Here is a 16,706-nt window from a genome sequence, read left to right as displayed (position 1 = left end):
AACGTAAAATCACAAAGCACAGGACGCTGTGCCGCACTTATAACATTTTTACCAGTGATTTTGATAATAACACTATAAGTGGTCTACCTATAACCAACATGAGTGATCATCTGCCAGTTTTCACAAAATATGATGGAAACTAGAAAAAGAGGAACATGGAAAACAAAAATACATTTTTGAAGACTTCACAGAGTTGAGTATGATTGCCTTAAAAATGAGGCAGAAAACCAAAAGATAGACAATGTGTACTTTTGAAATGATGTTGCTAAAGCATTTGAAAAATGTTAAACACATTCATAATACTTCATGACAAACATTGTCCATGGAAACAACTCAGTAGAAAGCAGAGAAAGAACAATCAACCATGGATGACAATATGATTAAAACATGCTTATAGTAAGAATAATACATTATATAGAAAATGTTTAACACAAATAACCACAGAGGCAGAAAATAAGTATAAAAACAAGCTAACAGACTGCGAACATGTAGAAAATAATATTAGTCAATAGACCGGAACAAAAACGGTATGAGAGCAACATGGGGCATCCTCAATAGCATTATTAAAAATGGCTCTAAGAGGGATTACCCCCAATACTTTTCAGACTGAAATGTAAATAATGACCACATAAAGGAAGTAGCTGAAAGCTTCAGTAATTACTCTGTAAATATTGAACCAAAATTGCAGGATAGGATTCCAGACAGTTTCAACTGAGGACTTCAATGACACCATAGATAGAAATCCCAACTCATTGTTCACACGAAAGTGACACAAGAGTAAATAATTCAAATCGTTAAAAAATGCAAATCTAAGACTTCAGTCGATTTTTAATGGAAATTCATATGGAAACGATAATAAGTTATTGAGGAAATCCCAGGACCATTAATGTATATCAGTAACCTATCATTTCAAACAGGAAAATTGTTCAATCTTTATATAATTGACATTGGTAAGGTTACAAAATACTTGGAATTATTTGCAGACACACAGAAGCTAGTACAAATAATAGAATAAAATTAAGAAATGAAAAAGATGGTTTGACAAAAACAGACTTTCTTTAACCTCAGTAAAACTAAAATAATGCTATTGAGTAACAGTAGAAGAGAAAGTCAAACACAAATAGACGGAATAGAAATTGAAAGAGTAAACAAAATACAATTTCTTGGTATGGTGATAGATGATACAATGAACTGGAAATCTCATATCAAAATATGCAACATGAGGTGGCAAGAAACACGTCAATAATGAATAAAGCTAATTATGCGTTGGACCAAAAATCACATCATATTCTCTACTGCTCGCTGGTGTTACCATATCTGAGTTATTGTGCAGAGAAATATGGGGAAATAACTACAAAAGTACACTTCATTCATTACCAGTCTTACAAAAAAGATCCGTTATTATAATAATTTTTTTTGTTCTCCTATTTTCAATTGTGTTGCAATTTTCACTGTTTCTGCACCACAGCAATCCGTTGGACTGACAATCTCTCAGCCAATCAGATTGCTCCCTGTATAATTGCCTATTGCAGCTACCGCTCCTAAAAAGTGTTGCATGCATTAAATTCAATGCAGTCCATTTTTCTGCTGCAATTTGCCCACAATCCTCTGTTCTCCGCTAAGGCAAACAGCATTTAAAAGGTAACACGGATTTGTTAGCCTCTTGTCAAAGTTTTCATTTATCTATTTTAGTTGTGCGTGTTGCAAATTAGGTAATACATGGGTGGAGGGGTGGAAAAATCTGTGTTTGTGTGTACATGGCCTAACAGGATGTGTTCTGTCTCTTTAAGGATCTCAAGTACCAGGCTCAGGACAACTTGATGATGATGGACGATGCAGTGTTGTGCATGTGCTTCAGTCGGGACACAGAGATGTTGGCCACGGGTGCTCAAGATGGAAAGATCAAGGTGGACCAACTCACAGCCCTAAAAGAGTTTCCATTTTCTGTCCCCCCGCTCATCCAGAGGCCTGTTTTGCGCTTGTGCGTCCGCAGGTGTGGAAGATCCAGAACGGTCTGTGTCTGAGGCGGTTCGAACGTGCGCACAGCAAAGGAGTCACGTGCCTCACCTTTTGTAAAGACAGCAGCCAGATCCTCAGTGCCTCCTTTGACCAGACCATCAGGTACATGCAATGAGCTAGTAAAACACAAAATACTTGCTATAAAAGCATATTCTGCTTTATTGACATTTCAAGGTTTGGGGATTGTTGTTAATCATCATTTAGTCCCTAATAGGCTTTATATAAATAGTTGCTATTACATTTGTATCCCATTATTGTTGTGGGCCTGAACAACATTTTGTGTGCTGCCCCACTTCAGTTTTTAATATTACTTGCGTGGCAAACTATGGTCGAGGGCTGACTGCAGCCTTGTGAGTATTGTAATAGTCATCCCTCGCCACATCGTGCTTCGAAGTTTCAGCTTGTAAAAGTGACTGTGGGTGTTATTTCATGTCTTTCATGACCTCCTTCAAATTATCAATAAAAAAACATGTTTTCATATACCTAGCTATAAAAATATTCATAATTAATAATTCCTGCCTCACAAGAAAGTGTTTTACCACAGCCAGGCCTGGAACCAATTAACAGCAATAAACAAGGGTGTACTGTAGGGCTGGGCGATTTGGCCTTTTTTAATATCACGGGCGTGGCGCAGTGGGGAGGGTGGCCGTGCGCAACACGAGCGTCCCTGGTTCAATCCCCACCTAGTACCAACCTCGTCACGTCCGTTGTGTCCTGAGCAAGACACTTCACCCTTGCTCCTGATGGGTGCTGGTTGGCGCCTTGCATTGCAGCTCCCTCCATCAGTGTGTGAATGTGTGTGTGAATGGGTAAATGTGGAAGTAGTGTCAAAGCGCTTTGAGTACCTTGAAGGTAGAAAAGCGCTATACAAGTACAACCCATTTATCATTTATTTATTTTTTGGCTATATCGCGATATACAATATATATCACGATATTTTGCTTTGGCCTTGAATGAACACTTGATACATATAATCACAGCAGTATGATGATTCTATGTGTATACATTAAAACATTCCTCTTCATACTGCATTAATATATGCTACTTTTAAACTTTCATGCAGAGAGGGAAATCACAACTAAGTCAATTGACCAAAAGTGTATTTATTAAACAGTTATTAAGCAGTGGCACGAACATTCAAGTCAGTTCCAAAACATAAAGTGCAAGATTGTCAGAGACATTTTAACTGTCAAATAAAAATGAGCTGCATAATAGGAAATCAAATAGTATTCGTCCTTCACTATGTGGTAAGTTACTAAGGTTATGAAATTCTCTTCATTCTCTAGCGAGTGACTTTTCAAATGATGCTACATATTAGCAGTTATGCTACTTTTTATATCAACGCTTTTCCCCCCCACACTTGACAAATTACGTTTGTCTGTTCGACATATTCCCACTTGAAGCCAAACCACCGCCAGACGATAAAAACCCTGCTGTTTTTTGGGGGAATTAAGTCTTCCTTCATTTGTTACCAGATCCGCACCTTCTTTCTCGTACGTCTACGTTAGCAGCTAACGTAGCCCCGTATGCTACCTCTCTGGTGGGCGAGGGCGGACACAGTGTGACGTAGGACGTTACAGTTTGTGACGTATGTAAAAATGTGCGCCTGCCTGTCTGTGAGAAGGAGAGACAGGAAAGAGCGAGAAGAGCCTGAAGTGTACACTCGCAGCTTAAAGCAACTGCGCGAGAACGTATACTCGAATATTACGATATAGTCATTTTCTATATCGCAAAGAGACAAACCCGCGATATATCGTATATATCGCCCAGCCCTAGTGTACTGTATTGCTCTTGTGACCAGAAGTAGATTTGGCCGTGTGTGTGTGTGCGTAGGAAACACAACCAAAAAAAATGCAGTTCAAGCATGTTTATAATTATGTATTAAGATATTAAATTACCGTATTTTTCAGACTATAACTCGCAGTTTTTTTCATACATTGGCTGGGGGTGCGACATATACTCCGGAGCGAGTCATGTGTGAAATTATAAACACATTACCGTAAAATATCAAATAATATTATTTATCTCATTCGCGGAAGAGACAAAGAAAAAGTCAGCAATCGTCACACACACGTCAGCAATTGTCACACACACGTCAGCAATCTTCACACACACGTCAACCAATAAGAATTCGGTGGGGGAGGGTCATGGCAGAAGTGCATTGTGGGTCATGGAATGCTAACTGCTGTATGCTACTGCTGTATCTATTAAAATGGATTATTTCGTCGTTGGCGGTAACTTATAAAAACTGAGAAGGTCTGTACAAAAATTGGACCGAAAAGGAAATCATGTACTGCAGATTACAAGCTGGACGTAGTGAAATGTGCAGCAGAAAACGACAAGAGGAAGCGGCGCATACCTTTGGAGTTGGCAGAGTTGTTTAGAAGCGACATCGAGGAAAAAGATTTCATGGGATTTATCGATTAGGAGTGACAGAATGTTTGGTAAACGTATAGCATGTTCTATATCCATCCATCCATCCATCCATCTTCTTCCGCTTATCCGAGGTCGGGTCGCGGGGGCAACAGCCTAAGCAGGGAAACCCAGACTTCCCTTTCCCATGGCCACTTCGTCTAGCTCTTCCCGGGGGATCCCGAGGCGTTCCCAGGCCAGCCGAGAGACATAGTCTTCCCAACGTGTCCTGGGTCTCCCCCGTGGCCTCCTACCGGTTGGACGTGCCCTAAACACCTCCCTAGGGAGGCGTTCGGGTGGCATCCTGACCAGATGCCCAAACCACCTCATCTGGCTCCTCTCGATGTGAAGGAGCAGCGGCTTTACTTTGAGCTCCTCCCGGATGGCAGAGCTTCTCACCCTATCTCTAAGGGAGAGCCCCGCCACCCGGCGGAGGAAACTCATTTCGGCCGCTTGTACCCGTGATCTTATCCTTTCGGTTATAACCCAAAGCTCATGACCATAGGTGAGGATGGGAACGTAGATCGAACCGGTAAATTGAGAGCTTCGCCTTCCGGCTCAGCTCCTTCTTCAACACAACGGATCGGTACAACGTCCGGATTACTGAAGACGCCGCACAGATCCGCCTGTCGATCTCACGATCCACTCTTCCCCCACTTGTGAACAAGACTCCTAGGTACTTGAACTCCTCCACTTGGGGCAGGGGCTCCTCCCCAACCCGGAGATGGCACTCCACCCTTTTCCGGGCGAGAACCATGGACTCGGACTTGGAGGTGCTGATTCTCATTCCGGTCGTTTCACACTCGGCTGCAAACCGATCCAGTGAGAGCTGAAGATCCCGGTCAGATGAAGCCATCAGGACCACATCATCTGCAAAAAGTAGAGACCTAATTCTGCTGTCACCAAACCGGAACCCCTCAACGCCTTGACTGCGCCTAGAAATTCTGTCCATAAAAGTTATGAACAGAATCGGTGACAAAGGACAGCCTTGGCGGAGTCCAACCCTCACTGGAAATGTGTTCGACTTACTGCCGGCAATGCGGACCAAGCTCTGGCACTGATCGTACAGGGAGCGGACCGCCACAATAAGACAGTCCGATACCCCATAGTCTCTGAGCACTCCCCACAGGACTTCCCGAGGGACACGGTCGAATGCCTTCTCCAAGTCCACAAAGCACATGTAGACTGGTTGGGCAAACTCCCCTGCACCCTCAAGAACCCTGCCGAGAGTATAGAGCTGGTCCACAGTTCCACGACCAGGACGAAAACCACACTGTTCCTCCTGAATCCGAGGTTCGACTATCCGGCGTAGCCTCCTCTCCAGTACACCTGAATAAACCTTACCGGGAAGGCTGAGGAGTGTGATCCCACTATAGTTGGAACACACCCTCCGGTCCCCCTTCTTAAAGAGAGGAACCACCACCCCGGTCTGCCAATCCAGAGGTACCGCCCCCGATGTCCACGCGATGCTGCAGAGTCTTGTCAACCAAGACAGCCCCACAGCATCCAGAGCCTTAAAGAACTCCGGGCGGATCTCGTCCACCCCCGGGGCCTTGCCACCGAGGAGCTTTTTAACTACCTCAGCGACCTCAGCCCCAGAAATAGGAGAGTCCACCACAGATTCCCCAGGCACTGCTTCCTCATAGGAAGACGTGTTGGTGGGATTGAGGAGGTCTTCGAATTATTCCTTCCACCTATCCACAACATCCGCAGTTGAGGTCAGCAGAACACCATCCGCACCATACACGGTGTTGATAGTGCACTGCTTCCCCTTCCTGAGGCGGCGGACAGTGGTCCAGAATCGCTTCGAAGCTGTCCGGAAGTCGTTTTCCATGGCTTCCCCGAACTCCTCCCATGTCCGAGTTTTTGCCTCAGCGACCGCTGAAGCCGCACACCGCTTGGCCTGTCGCTACCTGTCCACTGCCTCCGGAGTCCTATGAGCCAAAAGGACCCGATAGGACTCCTTCTTCAGCTTGACGGCATCCCTCACCGCTGGTGTCCACCAAGGGGTTTTAGGATTGACGCCCCGACAGGCACCAACTACCTTGCGGCCACAGCTCCGATCAGCCGCTTCGACAATAGAGGTGCGGAACATGGTCCACTCGGACTCAATGTCCAGCACCTCCCTCGTGACATGTTCGAAGTTCTTCCGGAGGTGGGAATTGAAACTTTCTCTGACAGGAGACTCTGCCAGACGTTCCCAGCAGACCCACACAATGCGTTTGGGCCTGCCAGGTCGGTCCGGCATCCTCCCCCACCATCGCAGCCAACTCACCACCAGGTGGTGATCGTTAGAAAGCTCCGCCCCTCTCTTCACTCGAGTGTCCAAAACATAAGGCCGCAAATCCGATGACACAACTACAAAGTCGATCATGGAACTGCGGCCTAGGGTGTCCTGGTGCAAAGTGCACATATGGACACCCTTATGTTTGAACACGGTGTTTGTTATGGACAAATTGTGACGAGCACAAAAGTCCAATAACAAAACACCACTCGGGTTCAGATCCGGGCGGCCATTCTTCCCAATCACGCCTCTCCAGGTTTCACTGTCGTTACCAACATGAGCGTTGAAGTCTCCCAGTAGGACAAGGGAATCACCCGGGGGAGCACTTTCCAGTACTCCCTCGAGTGTACCCAAAAAGGGTGGGTACTCTGAACTGCTGTTTGGTGCGTAAGCACAAACAACAGTCAGGACCCGTCCCCCCACCCGAAGGCGGAGGGAGGCTACCCTTTCATCCACTGGGTTGAACTCCAACGTGCAGGCTTTAAGCCGGGGGGCAACCAGAATTGCCACCCCAGCCCGTCGCCTCTCACTGCCGGCAACGCCAGAGTGGAAGAGGGTCCAGTCCCTCTCGAGAGAACTGGTTCCAGAGCCCTTGCTGTGCGTCGAAGTGAGTCCGACTATATCCAGCTGGAACTTCTCCACTTCGCGCACTAACTCAGGCTCTTTCCCCCCCAGTGAGGTGACGTTCCACGTCCCAAGAGCTAGCTTCTGTAGCAAAGGATCGGACCGCCAAGTGCCCTGCCTTCGGCTGCCGCCCAGCTCACATTGCACCCGACCTCTATGGCCCCTGCTAAGGGTGGTGAGCCCATTGGAGGGGTGACCCACGTTGCCTCTTCGGGCTGTGCCCGGCCAGGCCCCATGGGTACAGGCCCGGCCACCAGGCGCTCGCCATCGTGCCCCACCTCCGGGCCTGGCTCCAGAGGGGCGTCCGGGCGAGGGAAATCTGGGTCCATGTTTTATCTTCTTCATAGAGGTCTTCTATATGTTATAGTTATTTGAATGACTCTTACATAATATGTTACGTTAACATACCAGACACCTTCTCAGTTAGTTATTTATGCCTCATATAACGTACACTTATTCAGCCTGTTGTTCACTATTCTTTAGTTATTTTAAATTGCCTTTCAAATGTTTATTCTTCGTGTTGGATTTTATCAAATAAATTTCCCCCAAAAATGCAACTTATACTCCAGTGCGGCGTATATATGTTTTATTCCTTCTTTATTATGCATTTTCGGCCGGTGCGACTTATACTCCGGAGCGATTTATAATCTGAAAAATACAGTAGTTTATTTCAAAGTGGACAATGCAGTTTCATAAAACATATGACTACACATGGTTAAAAAAGCCAGAATTAGCCACAAGGCTAGTTTTCATCTGTAGTCCTCCGGCCATGATGTAAAAAAGGCATTAAAATTACTATTTAAAAGAAAAAGAAAAAAAGCACACAATATGATAAACCATAAAATACAACACCACACCATAAGCTTTATCTTAGCATCAAACAAGGCTCATCTTTTAGTTCTGGCAGCTGTAGCTGCTGATAAGCCACATTTAAGAAAATGTTGTGAAGGCCTTGTAAGTTGTGACCAGTTTAACTTCCTTAGATAATGTGCAATTAGTTTTGTACAAGTTATGTCAGGGTTTGTTTTTACTATAATAGTCATATAGGGAAAAATAAACCAAAAAATGACATGGACAATTACAATTCAGTCCAGTCAAATATGTTCAATCGTGTTTATATTCCACATAATTAAAACAAACCTTTTAACAAAAGTTAAAAGAATAATATAGGTTAGTAGGTCCAAGGGGAAAGAAACCTGTTTGATTATCTGCTGCTGCTGCGTCTCCATTAATTAAAATCAATCACTCATCCATCAATTTAAAGTTTATTTAGATCGCCCCTAATCACGAGTGTCTCAAAGGGCTGCACGAGCCACAACTAAAAAAGAGAACAGGGACGGTATAGCTCGGTTGCTAGAGCGGCCGTGTCAGCAACTTGAGGGTTGCAGGTTCGATCCCCGCTTCCGCCATCCTAGTCGATGCCGTTGTGTCCTTGGGCAATACACTTTACCCACCTGCTCCCAGTGCCACCCACACTCGTTTAAATGTAACTTAGATATTGGGTTTCACTATGTAAAGCGCTTTGAGTCACTTGAGGAAAAAGTGCTACAAAAATATAATTCACTTCACTTCACAGAACAAAACACAATAAATTGGCATAAACAATAAATCACAAATGTTCTTTAGACACCATAATGTGCAGGGCAATATAAACCTAAACAGTACGGCCGTTTTAGAAGTACTTCTTTAAATCTGTCACGATGATGGCATTCGATGCCATGCTAAATTAGCAATTATCTTTTCGGGCTTTTGAACGGACACAACCATGACAAAGTATGATTTTATTCATGACGACATTCCTCCCATTAAAAGAGCACGACGACCACGTTGTTGATCAGCTTCTGTATTGACGTGCAGCCATAATCAAGAGCAGTGGTTGTGGTCCTCAACAAACGTACAGGATTGGATACATGTTAAGTTAAAGTACCAATGATTGTCACACACACACATGGTGTGGTGAAATTAGTCTCTGCATTTCACCCATCACCCTTGGTCACCCCCTGGGAGGTGAGGGGAGCAGTGAGCAGCAGCGGTGGCCGCGCCTGGGAATAATTTTTGGTGATTTAACCCCCAATTCCAATCCTTGGTGCTGAGTGTCAAGCAGGGAGGTAAAGGGTCCCATTTTTATAGTCTTTGGTATGACTCGGCCGGGGTTTGAATGAAATACAAGAAGTAATCGAACTATCAGTAATTGCTGAGACAGAGAAGGAGAAGAATTAAATAGACTTTGCTTCCTTCTGCTCCTTACTGGACATGTTGAATTTGGCCCAATGTAAACATGTGATGTACTTTGTAAAGCGTGTTTTAAAATAAATTCAACCGTCAACATCTGACCAAGCTTTTTTCTCAAAACCAATGTGACTTTACGGGAAGTTTTCTTTCACGGTGGTGTCTTTCTGTCAGGATCCACGGGCTGAAGTCGGGCAAGTTGCTGAAGGAGTTCCGCGGTCACTCCTCATTTGTCAACGAGGCCACGTTCACCCCCGACGGTCACCACATCCTCAGCGCCTCCTCTGATGGCACCGTCAAGGTCTCTTCTTTTTCCCACCTTTCAATTCATTTTAAAAGCGCTTTTAATTTGACGCCACCGTCTTGTTCTCCCGCCCGCCAGGTGTGGAACCTGAAGACCACCGAGTGCAGCAGCACCTTCAAACCCCTCGGCTCGTCCGCAGGCACTGACATCACTGTCAACAACGTCCACCTGCTGCCCAAGAACCCCGAGCACTTTGTGGTGTGCAACCGCTCCAACACGGTGGTCATCATGAACATGCAGGGACAGGTGACCATAGAGCATTTTATACTATCCTCATACCTTGATAATGTATGTTGACACATTCTAGGGCAGTGTTTCTCAACCGTTTTTGAGGCAAGGCACTCTTTTTTTCATAAAAAAATACGGAGGCACGCCAACAGCAGAAAACGTTAAAAAATGAAACTCCTTATTCTGAGTTTGTTGGTGTTTTTCTGTGTGTAGTGCTTTAGTTCTTGTCTTGCACTGTTATTTTGGTGGCCCATCCTGTTTTGTTGGTGTTTTCCTGAAGCAGTTTCATGTCTTCCTTTGAGTGCTATTCCCTGCACCTGCTTTGTGTTAGCAAGCAAGACTATTTAAGTTGTTGCTATCCTCTTTGTGTGAACATTGTTGATTGTCATGTCATGTATGGATGTACTTTGTGGACGCCGCAAGTTTTTGCTGTCGTCCAGCATTTTGTTTCTGTTTATTTTGTAGCCAGTTCGATTTTACTTTCATTTTGCACAGTCATTGCCTTTTTCTTACCCTTTTGTTCATTTTTGTTTTAAGCATGACATACCTTTTTACCTGCACGCTGCCTCCCACTGTGGTCTGCATATTGGGATCACAACAAACTATCCTCGTCTCACCCGACACATTCCGACTTTTACGAAGCAATTAACTACCTGCTGCCACCTACTGGCATGGAGTATTACGTGGTTACCCTGCCGAGTTTTACACAGCTCTGACACTAAGCAACGGCAAATGATTTGCAGATTATTGATTTGCAAAAAACAATTTTTTCGGCCAATTTGAGGAAGTTTCATAATTCGCCACGACACACCAGACAATATCTCACGGCACACTAGTGTGCCGCGGCACTGTGGTTGAAAAACACTGTCCTAGGGAACATCCTCAACGCATTGGAATATTCTAAGTAGCCGCAGTTCTGAGTCAGCAATCCATGTCTCCAAAATCTATGTCGCTTACAAGTGTCACGGGAGGACAAGAAAGAGCTAAAGGATTGATTCACTCTCACCAAAATAGAGATCGGTGTAAGATGGAAGAGAATATAACAGCTTTTCATTGGACAGCCATATTGTAATTTACCATCTTTCCCACCAGGTGGAGCTATTAGTGTTTTCTTAAATCAATCAATCCATCCATCCATTTTCTACCCTTATTCCCTTTGAGGGCGCTGGTGCCTATCTCAGCTACAATCAGGCGAAAGGCGGTGTACACCCTGGACAAGTCGCCACCTCATCACAGGGCCAACACAGATGGACAGACAACATTCACACACTAGGGAACATTTAGTGTTGCCAATCAACCTATCCCCAGGTGCATGTCTTTGGAGGTGGGAGGAAGCCGGAGTACTTAAATCATCAGCATCAAACTCATAACAGCCCCTTGTAACAGTGAAAATGTATCAGAATAAACGTAATATAACTTTGTTACACAATTGTCATAGGTTATAATTTCTTATTATATGTTTCACTAACGGATCGAAGGATAACCTGCTTTAAAATTATAAAACATAATCAAATGCTTGAAACATCTTGTTGCATCATCAGGTAGTATGTAGAAAATATTAACTAGCACATAAGGCATCATAAAATATGTTGATTGGCCACACTAAAATGGGCCCTAGTGTGTGAATGTTGTCTGTCTATCTCTGTTGGCCCTGTGATGAGGTGGCGACTTGTCCATGGTGTACCCGCCTTCCACCCCAATGCAGTTGAGATAGGCTCCACCACCCCCCCGCAACCCCAGAAGGGCCAAGCGGTAGAAAATAGACGGATGGGCATCATAAGATATAGCTCTACCTGGTGGGAAAGATTGTGGATTACATTATGGCAGCACGAAGAAACAAGGGTTTGTGCATATGCCTCACAATATGAAGGCCCTGGGTTCGATCCCTGGGTCTGGGGTCTTTCTGCTTGAATGTCCTCCCGGTGACTGCGGCTTCCTCTCACCTCCAAAGACATGCACCTGGGGATTGGCAATACTAAATTGGCCCCAGTGTGTGAATGTGAGTGTCTGTCTGTGTTGGCCCTGTGTGGCCACTTGTCCAGTGTGTACATTGCCTTCCGCCCAAATGCAGCTGGGTTTGGCTCCATTGATAGGGTCAAGCGGTAGAAAATGGATGGTGTTATAAAATTGAAAAAGCTTAATTATTTCCATCTTTTCACAGGCCACCAAATGATGTGACAGTAAAGTAATTTGGCAGACCACATAATGTTTTGTGTTGGGCCACATAAAATTATGTGGCGGATTACATAAAATAATGTGGCGGGCAAATGTGGTGAACAATAAATGATGTGCTGGACTGCTGAAAATGTGGCACTAGAAAAAATGAAGAACAAACACATAAAGCCAGAAAGTGCTTTATTATTTCCATCCATTCGTAGTACACTAAATGATGTGATGGGACTGATGAAATGTGGTGGACCACATTAATGAAGTGTCAGACTACAATATCTGACGTAACGGGCCACATAAAATGATGTGGTGGACGCACATGATACTGTATAATGTAAAGGGCCAAGTTAAATGATGTATTAGATAGATAGATAGTACTTTATTGATTCCTTCAGGAGAGTTCCTTTAGGAAAATTAAAATTCCAGCAGCAGTGTACAGAGTTGAGATCAATTTAAATAAAAGCAAAAAGTAAATAATGGGGATTTAAATGGAAACAAAATAGAGAAATATTTCAATAAGAATAAAAACTAAAAAGCAACAATGGGAATAACAATATAACAGTGAAATAAGAATATAACAAGACAATGTAGGCAGTAGTGACCATGTTATGAAAACGTATTGCACTGTTATTGTTTTGCATCCCCTGTCATCCTAGTACCCCCTGCCCCCCGCCCCAGAGCGGAGTTGTACAGTCTAATGGCGTGTGGGACAACGGAGTTTTTGAGTCTATTAGTCCTGCACTTGGGATGAAGCAGTCTAGCATTATTAATTTCTATTTGATCTGTTTCTATGTTTTATTCTAGTGTTTTTAATGTTTTTATTTGTATTTTAATTTTCGATTATACATTCTAACTTTCAATTTAAATTTTTTACCTATTTTTTTTATTTTTTTTAATATTTTGTAGCACTTTAAGATTCTAACAAATATAAAATGTGTTACAAATTCATTATTTATTATCATTAAAAAACAATGTGGTGGATCACATAATTATTTTACAGGGCGACTTAAAATAATGTGGCGGGCTGCATAAAGTAATTAGGCCAACCACATAAAATGATGTGGTGGATCAATAAGTATTGTGGTGGGCCACATAAAGTAATTAGGCAGACCACATAAAATGAATCGGGACATAAAATGTTGTGGCAGACATAATGTGAACAACAATAAATGATATGGCGGACCACTAAAAAAGTGGCGAACCAATGGCGACCACATAGTCATATTGCGGACTATGTCGAACTTTGTGGTAGACGCACATAAAATAATGTGGCAGATGTGGAGAAGCACTGAAAATAATGTGGCGGCCCACTTTGATAGAGTGGCGTGCCAGATCTGGCCCCCAGGCCTTGAGTTTGACTTGTGATAACGTCAAAATAAACATTGTGATATCCGTGTAGAAATTCCCCACAAGAAAGTGCAACAAACTCCTTGCAAAGGATCTAAAAGGTGCTGGAATGTCGCCCTGAGATTCTGCCATTCTTTGAAAACGTGTGCCCGCAGATCGTGAGGAGCTTCAACTCCGGCAAGAGGGAAGGCGGCGACTTTGTGTGCTGCACGCTGTCCCCTCGCGGCGAGTGGATCTACTGCGTGGGCGAAGACTTTGTGCTCTACTGCTTCAGCACCGTCACCGGCAAACTGGAGAGAACGCTGACGGTAAGACGAGCCGCCGCTTAAAGTGTGGCGGGAATGTACCCTGAAAATTGTATTCCTTCCCCCGCAGGTGCACGAGAAGGACGTGATCGGCATCGCCCACCACCCCCACCAGAACCTCATCAGCACCTACAGCGAGGACGGCCTGCTGAAGCTGTGGAAGCCGTGAGACCATGCGACCCACTTCTTCACGTGACGACAACACCTCGGGAAACAGAGAAGACGACTTTAGCCTCACCTTGATGGAGTAGAGAGAGTTGAGCAGGTGTCATCTTCCTCTTCTGCTCTTCTTCTCATTCATGTTAGTCAGACGTCAACCCAGGACTTGCAAGATTCCACTTTTTGTAAATATTTTTTAGGACTTTTTTTTTCCCATCCCCCAAGAAAACCCGGCCCGTTACAGCAACGTAGAAATGAAAGATGCGTTTATTTAGCACCAACATCCCTCATTATGTTTTTTATTAACAATGGACCATCAAAATGTCAGTGACTGACAGGAAGTTGACTCCCCTAAAGTGTCTTTTTTTTATCGCATGTGTGATTAAAACTGCTTAACCAGAATGTTGCCATCAAGTGAGCGTCTTAAAGGCCTACTGAAAGCCACTACTACCGACCTGATAGTTTATACATCAATGATGAAATATTAACATTGCAACACATGCCAATATGGCCTTTTTAGTTTACTAAATTGCAATTTTAAATTTCCCGCAAAGTATCCTGTTGAAAACGTCGCGGAATGATGACGCGTGATGTTATGGGTTGTAGCAGACATTTAGATCCAGCACCGATCACAGCTATAAGTCGTCTGCTTTAATCGCATAATTACACAGTATTCTGGACATCTGTGTTGCTGAATCTTTTCCAATTTGTTCAATTAATAATGGAGACTACAAAGAAGAAACAACAGTCGGTGGAAAGCGGTGTATTGCGACCGGCTGTAGCAACACAAACACAGCCGGTGTTTCTTTGTTTACATTCCCTAAAGGTGACGGTGAAGCTTTAATATGGAACAGAGCGGTCAAGCGAACATGTTTCTCTACCACAGGTCAACTGGCAGGTTTCGGTGAGAAAATTGTGGAAATAAGTTGGCTCTTACTGTAGACATGAGCGGAGCTTGTGTCATTCTTCCTGCAGCTGTCAAAGAGGCAGCTGCGACTCTCTTGCCTCCTCCGTGGTTTCCCTCAGAGACACTGGCGGTCACCACACCCGTGGCCACACCCCTCCGACTTTCAGGTATGACTATATAATCTCACTAAAACACTAGTAACACAATAGGCAGATAAGAGATTTTCCATAATTATCCTAGTAAATGTGTCTAATATCTGAATCTCTCCCACTGCCCTCTTTTTTTTTTTTTCCGCTGGTCCTTCCCTCTTACTTTCCTTATCCACAAACCTTTCATCCTCGCTCAAATTAATGAGGAAATTGTCGCTTTTTCGGTCTGAATCGCTGTCGCTGCTGGTGGCCATGATTATAAACAATGTGAGGAGCTCCACAACCCGTGACATCACGCGCACATCGTCTGCTACTTCCAATACAGGCAAGGCTTTTTTATTAGCGATCAAAAGTTGCGAACTTTATCGTCAATGTTCTCTACTAAATCCTTTCAGCCAAAATATGGCAATATCGCGAAATGATCAAGTATGACACAGAATGGACCTGCTATCCCTGTTTAAATAAGAAAATCTCATTTCAGTAGGCTTTTAAAATTGTGATCAATATTTGCAAATGTACTGTAGTATAGAGCAGTGTTTTTCAACCTATTTTGAGCCAAGGCACATTTTTTGTGTTGAAAAAATCCGGAGGCACACCAGCAGCAGAAATCATTAAAAAAACAAAACTCATTTAACAATAAAAAGTCGTCGTCGCAATTGTTGGAAAACTGTAAACCATAACCAAGCATGCATCACTATAGCTCTTGTCTCAAAGTAGGTGTACTGTCACATTACGCCCTGACTTATTTTGACTTTTTTGCTGTTTTTCTGTGTGTAGTGTTTTAGTTCATGTCTTGTGCTCCTATTTTGGTGGCTTTTTCTCTTTTTTGGTATTTTCCTGTAGCAGTTTCATGTCTTCCTTTGAGCGATATTTCCCGCATCTACTTTGTTTTAGCAATCAAGAATGTTGCTGTTGTTTTAATACTTCTTTGTGGGGACATTAGTGATTGTTATGTCATGTTTGAATGTACTTTGTGGACGCCGTCTTTGCTCCACAGTAAGTCTTTGCTGTCGTCCAGCATTCTGTTTTTCTTTACTTTGTAGCCAGGTCAGTTTTAGTTTCATTCTGCACAGCCTTCCTTAAGCTTCAATGCCTTTTCTTAGGGACACTCCCCTTTTGTTTGTTTGGTTTAAGCATTTGACACCTTTTTTTTTTTTTTTTACCTGCACCCTGCCTCCCGCTGTTTCCGACATCTGCAAAGCAATTAGCTACCTGCTGCCACCTACTGACATGGAAGAGTATTACATGGTTACTCTCCCGAGCTCTAGACAGCACCGACACTCCACAACAACACATCATTTACTTCCTATAACTACTGGTCTGCAAAAAATATTTTTTACCCAAATAGGTGAAATTAGATCATCTCCCACGGCACACCAGACTGGATCTAACGGCACACTAGTGTGCCGCGGCACAGTGGTTGAAAAACCACTGGTATAGAGGACTAACTGAATACATCTATCCGTAAAAAAAAGCACTTCCGGTATATTTCCTTTCACAACAAAATGTGGTGTACTTGTATTTTGAATTAACACGGGCTTATCATCCAAATACATAAAAGAAAAACTGC

General features: G+C 43.6%; 2 protein-coding genes across 3 annotated transcripts in view; both read left to right on the top strand.

Annotated features, from left to right (window-relative positions):
- Positions 1-14,482, top strand: part of smu1a (SMU1 DNA replication regulator and spliceosomal factor a) — a 90,532-nt gene extending 76,050 nt beyond the window's left edge. For both annotated transcript variants that reach the window (XM_061892172.1, XM_061892173.1), the window contains exons 7-12: positions 1,791-1,907; positions 1,994-2,121; positions 9,743-9,869; positions 9,951-10,118; positions 13,772-13,924; positions 13,992-14,482. In XM_061892172.1, coding sequence (XP_061748156.1) covers positions 1,791-1,907; positions 1,994-2,121; positions 9,743-9,869; positions 9,951-10,118; positions 13,772-13,924; positions 13,992-14,090 — 792 coding nt within the window. In that variant the 3' untranslated portion in view covers positions 14,091-14,482. The remainder of the gene's footprint in view (positions 1-1,790; positions 1,908-1,993; positions 2,122-9,742; positions 9,870-9,950; positions 10,119-13,771; positions 13,925-13,991) is intronic.
- Positions 14,483-14,624: 142 nt separating this feature from the next.
- LOC133546258 (probable carboxypeptidase X1) overlaps positions 14,625-16,706 on the top strand; it is a 31,936-nt gene continuing 29,854 nt past the window's right edge. The window contains exon 1 of the mRNA XM_061892171.1: positions 14,625-16,706. This exon is cut by the window's right edge and continues 434 nt beyond it. The gene's annotated coding sequence lies outside the window, so the exon portion shown is untranslated.

The sequence above is a fragment of the Nerophis ophidion genome, linkage group LG29 (genome assembly GCF_033978795.1).
Source record: "Nerophis ophidion isolate RoL-2023_Sa linkage group LG29, RoL_Noph_v1.0, whole genome shotgun sequence".
NCBI classification, from domain to species: Eukaryota; Metazoa; Chordata; class Actinopteri; order Syngnathiformes; family Syngnathidae; genus Nerophis; species Nerophis ophidion.
The sequence above is the reverse complement of the archived record's forward strand: the minus strand, read 5'-3'. Positions and strand labels throughout refer to the sequence as shown.